The 12,338-nt window shown below is 42.0% G+C and overlaps 1 protein-coding gene and 1 non-coding gene across 9 annotated transcripts in view; both read left to right on the forward strand.

Annotated features, from left to right (window-relative positions):
* Positions 1-12,338, forward strand: part of Tmem164 (transmembrane protein 164) — a 160,590-nt gene that overhangs the window by 52,091 nt on the left and 96,161 nt on the right. The window contains exon 2 of one of the 8 annotated variants that reach the window (XM_039099938.2): positions 2,900-3,002. The exons of the other annotated variants lie outside the window; for them this stretch is intronic. Coding sequence (XP_038955866.1) covers positions 2,934-3,002 — 69 coding nt within the window. The 5' untranslated portion in view covers positions 2,900-2,933. The remainder of the gene's footprint in view (positions 1-2,899; positions 3,003-12,338) is intronic. 8 annotated transcript variants of the gene reach the window in all.
* Positions 3,159-3,239, forward strand: Mir652 (microRNA 652). Its single transcript, NR_032300.1, has one exon. It is a non-coding gene; the product is annotated as a microRNA 652 (primary transcript).

Here is a 12,338-nt window from a genome sequence, read left to right on the forward strand (position 1 = left end):
GCCCCTGCAGATATCCACATGTGCGCGTGCACGTGCGCGTGCACGTGCGCGCGCGCGCGCACACACACACACACACACACACACACACACACAATAACAAAGCAAAACAAAAATGGACCCTTCACCAATGTTGCACGTAATCATAGCTAGATCCTTGTTGGCAGAACTCTGAAAATGTACTGGTTCATGTGCCCGTGACCCTGACCCAGTTGGTCACCTTCCTACAGGGGGACTGGACACCGTCCATCTCTCCTACAGATTGGCGTAGCCTTGGTTACTTCAGAACTCTCTTGAAGTTCCAAGGCATCCAGGTCATTTTGTTCTAAATATTTTTCTGGGATTGAGGTCCAGGTGTCAGCATGGTATTTCTCAAGTGGGTCAGATGAGGAGGACTCCCTACACTCCCTAGAAGAGCCAGTTCTCCATCCTCTTTCAAATTGCATCCCTGGTTGTGCTCTGGCAGAGGTGTTGTTCTCTTCTTGCCTGCCACTGTTGTCAGTACTATGGAGAACCTATCAAGTTACTTTATGGTGGAGACAGGAAATAGTAATGTCTAAAAGCACTACCTGTGCAATTAGGTAGCTTTGGGGATAAGGTCTGGTTCTTTTGAGACAGGATGTCATGTCGCCAGGGAAGACTTCAAACTTCCTGAGGAGCCAAGGTTGACCTTGAACATCCTTCTACTCTTAGTCCCTCCTTAAGTGAACACAGTAGCCTCACACCTCAAAGCATAATACCAAAAATCATAGCCTGCACATCTAAGGGGAAAGAAGCATTTTTATATCGTGCTGATTTTTATTTCACAGCTTCCAAAGATGCCGTGCTCTCCTCCATCAAAGAAAATATGAGGGATTGATAGTGGGGAGGCACCTTGAGGAGGGTGCATTCTTACATATGCACAGATTAATACATATACCTTTGAACATGTTAAGTTAAGGTTATCATTCAAGGAAAAAAAATCATGGCAAGAAAGAGCTCCTCCAGAGACACTGAAGTGATGTTGGAAAGGTGGTGGAACTTTCTGGTCACATCTGGCTTCCATCATCAGTCGACAACTGCAGCGGGCTAGGAGGGAGAAGACAAAGCCTGAGCCAGCCAGACTTCTGGAAGAGCTAAAACAGAGGCCCTAGCTGACTAACCCTTTCCCCTAAGCCCCGCCCCTGGCAGTTTCTGCTTACGTGCAGCATTCCTTGTAATCAGAAACAATCCTCAAGCTTTTTATGACCAATGGAAGGAGTACTCTTGAAGAAGAATTAAAGTAGATTTCCTCTACTTTTATGCCTACTAATACCTCCATCTCCCAAATTCTGGGGTTACAGATTGCAGATGAGCAATACCACACCCAATTTAACTGTTTTATCTTTTCAAGAGAGCTATAGACACGACAAATGAACTAGCTTTTTGACTCTTACTGGTATGTTCTTAGGGAAGTTTCTCTGTTATACCTCAGTTGTCCCCATGTGTCGACTGGGTCAGGGTTGCGTGGAGGAGTTAAATATAGAACATGATTGCTCTGAGGAATACACAAAGTAGTACATGTAACATTCTAGTTCTCATATCAGGCACATATAAAGTGCTTGGTAATGTTACTAACGACAACCTTACAATAGCAAACTTTACAGTTTTTCTTTGCATGCATCTTCTCCTTCTGCAGGTTTAATCACCTTCAGTCCACTGTGATCCAAAAATATTAAATGAAAACTCCAGAAATGAATAATTCATACATTTTTAAATTGTGTACCATTCTGAGGTGTGAAATGCTTTCTGCTTTGTACTGCTCAGGACACCAATAATGCAATTTGTCCAGTGTCTGTAGGCTGTGTATGCTATCTGACAGATAGTCATTTAGTAGCCATCCCAGTTATCAGATTGAATGTGACAGTCTCATGTGTGACAGATCTCATTTGTCCATGTTCATTGTATTATAATTACTGTGTTGCATTGTTGCATTTGATTTGTTACTGTGTCTCACTTTTGAACTAAAATCTATCACAACAGGAGAAAAACACCATCTCTGGGATTTGGGCAGTTTTGGGCAATTTCAGGGCTTTACTGGTGGCTCTTAGAATGATCTGGCAACTGCTCTTGTGGTCAGTACCAATTCTTATAAATGGATTTGGGAGAAAGAACGAGAAATTTGGATGGGTATGCAAAAAAAAAAAAAAACCCTTCAAGAGGAAGTACAATGAAATGAGCAAGATGGAGAGCATACAGAAGTGGGGATCTGAAGTGATCTGGAGTGGTGACAATATCTAACATGATTTGATGTCCACCAGGCTGTCTGTCATTAGGACAATTATCTCCAGCCCTCTGTGGTTGTCCATTTCAAGAATCTCTCCGTATTGTATACAGCATAGAAGAGCGAGGTTAGGGCTCAAGTTGGTTCTTCCAGCCGCGCTTGAGAATCTCTGTGCTTCGGTGGACTTGACATACGTTCTAACTCTGAAAATTGGTTTTTGGACTCAGAGTGCCACTTTTAATCACCTTCCACAGCATGTTGACTTCTCAGGGACTGAGCAATAAATAAACCCTATGGCCCATAGATGGGGTTGATGCCGAGACAGATCTGCACGCAGATGGTAACGCTGGCTTAGCCATTTCAGATGGCAAGACTCCTTTAGCCTAATTTCAGAGTAGCTTGTTTTCTAATCTCAAATCACTTCATCAGCCCCATGGGAAAGCACAGTTAGTGACAAGTAGGCTATGGAGAATAGTCTCTCTTTGTTTGTCAATCATGCTTTTGTTGTATGACCTGAATGTGTTTTGCTTTCTCCATTGCTGCAGAGACATCAATAACAATTTTGGGGGCATTTTTGTTTTCCGATTCCACATATAAACTGTACTATCCATCCGTTCTTCAGGAGTTTGGTTGCCATGTCTTCTTTTGTTTTTTGAACAGGGTTTCACTGTATTGTCCAAGCTGGTGGATCTCCATGTATAGTACAGGCTGGTCTGGTGCTCCTGAGTCTCTTGTCTCAGCCTCCCGAGTGCTGGGCTCGCAGGTTTGTACCACAACTTACAGCTTATCTTCATGACAGAATTTAGAAATGATATTGTGATCATCATTTTTCTCCTCAGATGCTTTGTTGTTTTTTTTTTTTTTTTGGCTTTATTCCAAATTCCAGGTGTGTTTCCACGAAGGGCCTCCAGGAATGGCTATGCACTGCACAACCCTAGGAGGGGGTGCCATTCACATAGACTATAATTGAATGGCGCCACTAGGGTTGTGCAGTGTACAACCTACACAACTATACGCGGCGATCCCGGCATAAAGAATTAATGTATTAATGCTGACTTCATCGAGGGTGTGGTCTGAGGGAGAAATATAGGGTGGTATGACTCAGAAATGTTCCCATGAGATCTGAAACAAAAAGCTGCTGCTGTAACAGGTTAGGGGGAGGGAGAGAGGGAGGGAGGGAGGGAGGGAGGGAGGGAGGGAGAGAGAGAGAGAATGAGAATAGCTGTGGTGGTGGTGGCAGAGGCAGTCACTAAATGGAAGGTATATTTACCTTTCTTTTGTGCAGCAAATAATGTTTGAGGGCTCACTATATAAGAAGTGTTGAAGTGTGGGCAAGGGCTGGCATAAGAGAGCTTTGGCTCTGGGCCTTGTCAAGGAAGCTGGGTCAGAACTTATAAGGATAGGTAAGGAAGAGAATCCCCCTGGGTGGGAGGGTAGTGGAGGGAACTATGGAGGTTGGAGGTAAATGAGTACTGATAAATGGTGTATCTTGGCTATATAGGAATGCATGTGAAAGAAGTGGGGAGCAATAAATGTTGTGGAGGGTCAAGTGATGAAGGGGGTAACTTGATTGCTAATGGAAGCCTTTGGCTCTCTTCACCAACTACAGAGCAGCTCTTCAAAATGTGTGGGTTTTAAAGGCAGCTTTATTGAGATCTATTCACACACTCGATAAAGCACGCATTTGAAGCATATCTTTGAGTTCACTGTGGCTGTGGTGTGTGCCTGCAATCTCAACACTTGGAAGACTGAGGCGGGAGAATTGAGAGCTCACTACCTGCCTGGGGCACAAGAGTGGGACCCTACTGAAATAGATATAAGTGAATGAATAGCTAAGTAAGGTCCACAGTTCAGTGGTTTTCAGTATGTTCATATGGATATGTAACCATCATTGTATAACATGTTTGAGAATGTTTTCATGAACTTGCCAAAGAAATTCCATGTGATTAGCTCTCAACCCCCCTACCTGTCCTTCCTGGACCATCTCCAGTGGCCCCAAAGTGCTTTTTATCTATAGATTTGCCTGTTTTTGACATTTCATATAAATAAAAGTTATAACATGTCTTTTTGTGGGGTTTTTCATTGTGTGTGTGTGTGTGTGTGTGTGTGTGAGAGAGAGAGAGAGAGAGAGAGAGAGAGAGAGAGAGAGATTACATGGTTTTTCTTTTTGCAGTGCTGAGGATCAAATGTCGTCTCATTCATGCTGGGCAAAGAGCCCTTTCATTGTGCCTCACCCCTAGACCTTGGTATGACATTGTTAAGGTTCATTAATGTTGTAGAGTATAAGTTAGACTTCATTCGTTTTAAGCCAATGCAATATTGTCTGGTATGGTTGTGTATATTTTGTGTATCTTTTTATTCAGTGATGAGCATTGTAATGAATCATCCCTTTTGGCTATTATGAATAATGATATTTTAACCTCTATGTATTAGACTTTGGGTGGGCATATGTTCTCCTTTCTCTTGGGTGTAGAAGTAGGATTAGGGCCTGGCAAAGCAGTTCAGAGAGTAAGAGCACTGGCTACTTTTCCAGGGGACCCAGGTTCAAGTACCCGCACCCACTTGGAGACTCACAATCATCTGTAGCTACAGTTCCAGAGGATTTGGTGCCGTCTTCTGGCCTTCCTGGTACACATGCCTGTGGTGCACAGACATACATGGAGACAAAATGCCCATACACATAAAATAATAGAACAAAATTAAGAAAGAAGTAGAATTGTTGGGTCATGTATATGATAACCATGTTTAACCTCTTGGGAAATTGTCAAGCTGTTTTCTAAAATGGCCACACTGATTATATCCCCACTAATAGTATAGGAGGCCTCGATTTTTCCACATTCTGTTGAATACTGATAACTGTCATTTTAAAAACCTATATGATGTGTGTGGGCCTGTGTGCATGTGTGTAGTGTGCATGTGTGTGTGTCTGCTTATTTATGTGAATGAGTGTATGTGCATGTGAATGCAGGTGTGTGCAGGTGCCACTGGGCCTATTTGGCGGTCGGTGGACAAACATGAGTGTCATTCCTTGCTTTCCACTCTGTTTGAGGCAGAACTTCTTGTCCCGTGCAGCATACACTGGGTTAGCTGGCTTACCACCTTTTATACATTGTCCTGTTTCTAGTCCCCATCTTGTTGTATGCGTGCTGGGGTTACAGATGCATACTCCTGCATCCAAGTTAATATAGGCCCCAGGGATCGGAATACAGTTCCTCATACTTGCAAGGGACTTGTGTACTGGGCCAGCTTCTTGGTGCTGGGAGTCTTCTTTACTGTACCTATGCTGTTGTCCGTAGTGCTGTTTCATTGTGGGTTTGATTTGTATTTCTCTGATGTCTAGTGACGTTGAACATCTTTTTGTATACATATGGACCATTTATATAATTTCTTTGGAGTAATGTCTATTCAAATATTTAGCATATACTCTCTATGGATTTGTCTTCTTTCTGCATTTTATTTTACAGTACATAGTCCCACTGTTATCCCCGTTGACCTCAAACTTGCAGTTCTGTGGTGCTAGAATTATAGATACTGTACCACTATGCTGAACTCTTAGCTTACTTTTAAAAATTAGGTTGTCTTTTAAAATTATTATACTTATTTATGTGTATTTGCATATGCATACACACGTGTGGAGATTGGAGGACAACTTGCTCTACTCAGTTGTCTTCTTCAAGCATTTATGTCCCAGGGGTTGGACTCAGACTTTTAGTTTTGTCAGCAGATCTTTATAGACCTGGGTACTTCATCATTGTCACATACATGACCTGCGGCATCATAGCCACTCGCAACCATCCATGACTCTAGTTCCAGGAAATCAAATGTCCTCTTCTGGAATCTCTATGGTCATAGGCACACATGTGGTGCATACACACACACACACACACACACACACACACACACACACACACACACACACAGAGGGGCGGGGGAGTTTTTTTTTTTAATTGGAGCTGAAGAGATGGCTGAGTGGTTAAGAATGCATTTTTTTTTTGTAGAAGACCTGAGTTCAATTCCCAGCACCTGTGTCAGGTGGGGCACAACTACCTGTAACTCCAGCTCCAGGGGAGCTGATGTCTCTGGCCATTGGGAACACCTGTATTTACATGCACATACCCCTTCCTACCACATAATTTCAAATAAAATCTTAAAAAGAGAAAAATTCATATGTTTATTCACATTCCTCTATGTATTCAGTGTATTTGGTCATATTCACTTTCCCACTCATACCTACAGCTCCTTCCAGATCTGCAAGTGTCTTTCCCCATTTAGCATCTTTTTTGTTTGAGACAAGGTCTCATTGTTGTTTTCTCTGGCTGGCAAAGAACTCACTATGTAGACCAGGCTAGCATCAAATTCATATATCCCCTTGTGTCTGTCTTCTGAAGGCTGGGATTAAAGGTAAGCGCCACCAAGCCTGGCTTAAAAAATGACCCACTTCGTCCAACTAACGCTGTCCATATGCACCTGGGTGTGGGGGCTATCCAATAGAACACGGTCAACTTAGTGCCAATAGCGCCTCAGCCAGGGGACCTTTTTCCTGATGCTTGTGTTTTGATGTCATATCATATCATAGAGATGCCATCATTGTCAAATCCAACGCACTTCTCGCAGCTGCTTCTTTGATTTTCAGGTAACCCACTGCCAGTGGTAAGACATGGTTTTGCATGTGGATAGAGTGATACGTGATCATTGGCTACATTCTCTCTACCTTTAAATGGCCTTTTCAGTCCCATCGTAATCAATTGTAAGGGTTTACTTTTAGATTCTCAATTCTGTCCGTCATCTGTATGTCTAGCCTTGATGTCCAGACCACACATCTTTGGTTCCTGTTGCTTTGGTTGGAGTTTTGTAGCTGGGCACGGTGAGTTTTACTTGCTCTTATTTTACACACTGTTTTGGCTAGTATTGTCATGTGGACTTGAGCATCAGCCTGTCACTCTCTATAGTCCCTGGGATTGTGATGTGGACTGCAGCAAATCTGTCATCAGAAATTCCTAAGGAGTATAATGTGACCAGACAATGTTTCAATAGTAGAAATATGACAGTACTTCGAACTTGGGTAAAGAGGAACAGATGGTGGACATCTGGAGACTAGTAAGGAAAAATCACATAGCAGGTTAAGTAAGTGATGGGGACCAAAGTAGGAAAAGATTGAGGATGGACTCCAGACCCACTAAAAAGGTGAAGGGGCAAGATGCCAAGCCTCAGGGAGTGGCTACATTTGAGAATAGGAGACATCAGAATAGCTCTGAGGTTTGTAGAGAAGCTGATTGATTGGCTCCCAGATCCTTTTCCCCTTTCCTTCCCCCTTCTTCCCCTTCTCTCCCCTCCTTTCCTTTCCTCTCCTCTCTTCTCCTTTCTTTCTTTTTTCTCCCCCCTCCTTTCTTTTTTAAAGACAGGGTCTCTCTTTTTTGTAAGACTCTAAGTGTATCAGAACTCACTAGGCCGACCTAGAATTCCCAGAGATCCATCTGCTTCTGTGTCGCAAGTGCTGGGATCAAAGGCATACAACATCAGCCCTCGTTTCTTAAAATGATTATGATTTATAGCACACTTGCAAATATACTGGCTAGGCGTCCTGTACACCTGCCACCCGCTCCTCCAAGTGTTAGCATCCTGTGTAATTTATAGTGCAATGTCAACACTTAGCATTAGCATAGTATTTTTAACGAAGCTGTACGCTCTGTTCAGGTCTCACCAGTTTTTCCATGAACCTCCTTTTGCTTCTTCAGGATCCAGTCTAGAGTCTCACATCATCCCCAGTGGTCCTGTCATTTCAGTCTCTTCTAAGCCTCAACAATCTCGCATTCTCTTTTGTGATCCTGGGAGTTTTGAAGAGTACTGGTCAGTTTCTGTGGAGAAGTTCTTTGTGTTTTGACTGGGATTAGGTGATTTGAGTCAGCTTCTTACCAACATGACATATTCTCTCTCTGTCACAAGAGGCCTATGATGACATGTCTTGATAATGTGATGCTAGATTGGATTCCTGATTAGGATGGTTTCTGTCATGTTTTCCCAGGGTAAATGACCATTTTAGAAACGCTATCAGTTTTCTTATTAACTACTGTGTCTTTCAGTGCTTCTTGCCTACAGCAATTATGGCTGCAGTGTTGGGTATTGGCAGTCTTAGGTTTCTCTCGTTTCTTCTACTTTCCTTAGTGCGAAACCTAACATATGGAAGGATGAGACCACCTCTCATATTTTTAAAAATTGAAAAGGCAGGGAAGGAAGATAACGAGTTCAGATTTAGGAATGCCACATCGGATGTGTCTGTATACCATCTACATGGAAATCTCCAGGAAGAATTTGGTATCCACATGAAAACAGCAGTTGAAGCTGTGACAGGACAACTACATGCCATAATTCTTTCCCTTTAGAGATGCAGAAATGGAGGTTCCGTAGAAAATACCAGCACAGCATCACCAGGAAGCCACACTGGTGATAGCCTTGATTATACTGCTCTGGCCTTGTTCAGTGGCTTATTACTAGAAGGAAGCATTAATAACCAGATCCTAGTTTTCAATTTATCTGCAACTGTGTGTGGCAATAAAGAGCCATTTAATATCCCAAATTAAATGAATCTAATAACAGGCTGTTGGAGTAGAGGGGTATGAGCAGTGTCTGGAGTTACTGGAGATGGCATGGACTTGCCATGCACATTGGAGAAATTCACAGTACAAGGACAAGGGAAAGGGATATCCAGTGAGGATGATAATCTCCATAGGTCACACTGAAGTTACTTTACACCATCCATGTAACTCTGTAATCCAACATTCAATTATGATGCCTACTCTGTGAGATAGTACTATTGTAATCTCCATTTCACAGATGAGGGGCTTCAAGTTATATGGTTAAGTAGTTTTTCCCTTTAGGCAGCTGGACAAGGGAAGCCAAGTCCTACACCAGAATATTATTAATGTGAGCAGTTGAGAACAAATGCATAGAGTGATAAGATGATTCAGGTGTAGTTCACCCTAGGAAAGGATTTTTCCATAGAAATCAGATGTAAAGCTTCTAAACATTTAGGGCGGGTTCACTGCTAGGCATTGTGCCAAGTACATTTACTTGTTTTATTGTATTTGATCCTCTGTGAGTCCTTGTAAGACATAGTTCCTATTTTCAGTCCCATTTTACAGATAAAAAAATTCTCTTCTCTCTTTTCTTAGGCCACAGCATTAGTGAATGTCAGAATCAGCGTACTGACCCAAATCTGCCTTGACCAGAAAACCTGTACACAAGTAGTACAAGGAAGTGCATGCCTGGAATCCCAGCATTCAGGAGGCTGAGGCAGGAGGATTGTGAGTTAGAGACTAACCTGGCCTATTTGTGTGATCCTGTAAAGAAACAAATAAGAAATACCCGGGATTTTATTCTGGGTGGATTGTTTAGGAACCTGGGCATGGCTATTGTTTGAGTATGGAGATTACTAAACATGCCTTTGCACCTCTTCTTGCTTCACACTCCTATGGTTGGCCAGCCAACCTTGATAATTTTTTAGATATCACTCAAAGCAGGTTACAGTCTTGTCCTTCAAGTCTCTAATTTTACACTTATTTGTTCTTAGGCGCGCTTATTCCCATGTATCCAATTGTTGAGGGAAATTTCTTTGTAAGCTTCTTACGCTGACAAAAAAAATACTAAATTCTTAGAAAGGTAAACTGGGAGGGCTGGTGTGAGGACTGGGCCTTTAACCATGGGTATGTTATATGGGAGTTTCCCAGGGGAAATGGTGTGAAGTCTGCATTTGTATAGTATATTAAAAATAGTCACAAGACGGAAAGGTTTCCTGGAAGACCATTCCGGGAGAATGTGTAGGACTACCAAGGGCAGTTTCCTGGTGTTGCAGATTGATCAATTGATTGATTTGGGACAATCTTTTTGTGTTATTTCCTCTTCTGTTGCTGTGATAAAACACCGGGACCAAGGTAATTCATGGAAGAAAGAATTTGGGTTTATGGTTCCATAGGGGCTAAGAGTCTTTCATGTCAAAGGTGGTAGCAGGCAAGGGAAACTGAGGGCTTACATCTTGAATCATAAGCAGGAAGCAGAGATAGAGAGCTGGCAGTAGGTGAGGTTTTTTTTAACTCTCAAAGCCCTGTGACATACTTCCTCCAGCAAGGCCATGCCTTGCAAATCTCAGTGGTGCCAGTTGAGACCAAGGGTTCAGATGTCTGGGACTATGGAGAACTCTTATTGAAACCACCAGCTTCCCCTACAGTCCACACTGACTTCGAGTTCACTACGCATCTAGACTGGCCTGCCTGGAACTCATCGGTCTATCTCCATGTCTCCCCACCCTGAGATTACAGTAGTGAGCTACCACAACTGGCTAGCATTGTAGATTTAAAAATTACAATTAAAACTAAAAATATTAGGAAAAAAATAGGTGAGTCATAACCCCAGTGGTGCAAAAGGTTTTTCAAAGTATTATATCAGAGATAGAAGCCATAAAGGACACAGTATATATAGCTGCTCCCATAGTGATTTAAAAGGAAGCTTGTGTGCATCAAGAAATTAACATAGGGAGAGTTGTTACAGGGGAAAATGTTTACAATAAAAATTTGTGTAGTTTGAATTAAGTGTTTTGTTTTTTTGAGAAAAGATCTATAGCTAAGGCTGTCCTTGAACTTCTGATCCACCAGTATCTACTGGGATTACTGCTACACCTGGCTCTAAATGCTATTAATATAATATAGATATAGATATAATTATTATATCTATAATATATTAATATAATATAGTTTTTGTGACCCTCTCAAAATACAGCTAGTCAATAAACATGTAGAAAGAAGTTTTAAAGTTAGAAAGAAGTTGTTTGAAACACACAAGTTAAAAAAACAGAAAAAGTTAAGTTTCTTATCCCTTTTCAAAATGTTTACCATTTGACCTGGATGCAGCCCAAAACACAGTCTTATATATGCCTGGTGCTTGTGGGGTTATCAATTCAAATAACTTTTTTTAGAGCACAGATTACCATTATGAAATTTAAAGCCTTAAAGAATATGTGGTTTGCTTGGTCTGTATCCTTTGGTTCCATATCTAAGAATTTAAGTGCAGGACAAAAGTATTTTTGTTAAACAACAACAAAAACACCAAAGATCATTTGTATTTAAAATGTGTGTGACAGTTTTTTCTTATTATTAGCCCTCCAATGATGTAGTTTAATAGATTATTAAATAGCATTTACATTATATTGGGCATTATAAGTAATTTAGGGATTGTTAAAATATGTAGGAAAATAAAAATAGATAATATGTAAATGCTATGGTATTTTATATAATGGAGTTGAACATCCACTGATGTGGGGATCTGAGGGGGTCTTGAAAGCAACTCCACATGGCTAGGGAGGACTGACTAGTTCCATTTCCATGGGCCTAGAAAGCCTCCTGTAACTGGAATAAGGAAATGGTAAAGGAACTGGGTAAGTTATTGAATGAGCATATAATCAAGTACAATGAAGCTGTTAAGGATTAGGCTGGAGATGGGGCTGGAGAGATGGCTTTGCAGTTAAGAGTTGACTGCTGCTCTGGCAGAAGACCCAGGTTCAATTTCCAGCGCCCACATGGTGGCTAACAACCGGTCTGTAACTCCAGCTCCTGGGAATCTAATGCTGTTTTTTTCTGGCCTCTTTGAGCACTGCATCTATGTGGTGCATAGATGTACATGCAGACAAAAATAGCCATAGTATAACACCCATTCAGAGCCTGCCCCACATGTGGCCCATACATATACAGCCACCTAATTAGACAAGATGGATGAAGCAAAGAAGTGCAGACCGACAGGAGCCGGATGTAGATCGCTCCTGAGAGACACAGCCAGAATACGGAAATACAGAGGCGAATGCCAGCAGCAAACCACTGAACTGAGAATAGGACCCCCGTTGAAGGAATCAGAGAAAGGACTGGAAGAGCTTGAAGGGGCTCGAGACCCCATATGTACAACAATGCCAAGCAACCAGAGCTTCCAGGGACTAAGCCACTACCTAAAGACTATACATGGACTGACCCTGGACTCTGACCCCATAGGTAGCAATGAATATCCTAGTAAGAGCACCAGTGGAAGGGGAAGCCCTGGGTCCTGCTAAGACTGAACCCCC

This window comes from Rattus norvegicus, chromosome X (genome assembly GCF_036323735.1).
Source record: "Rattus norvegicus strain BN/NHsdMcwi chromosome X, GRCr8, whole genome shotgun sequence".
NCBI classification, from domain to species: domain Eukaryota; kingdom Metazoa; phylum Chordata; class Mammalia; order Rodentia; family Muridae; genus Rattus; species Rattus norvegicus.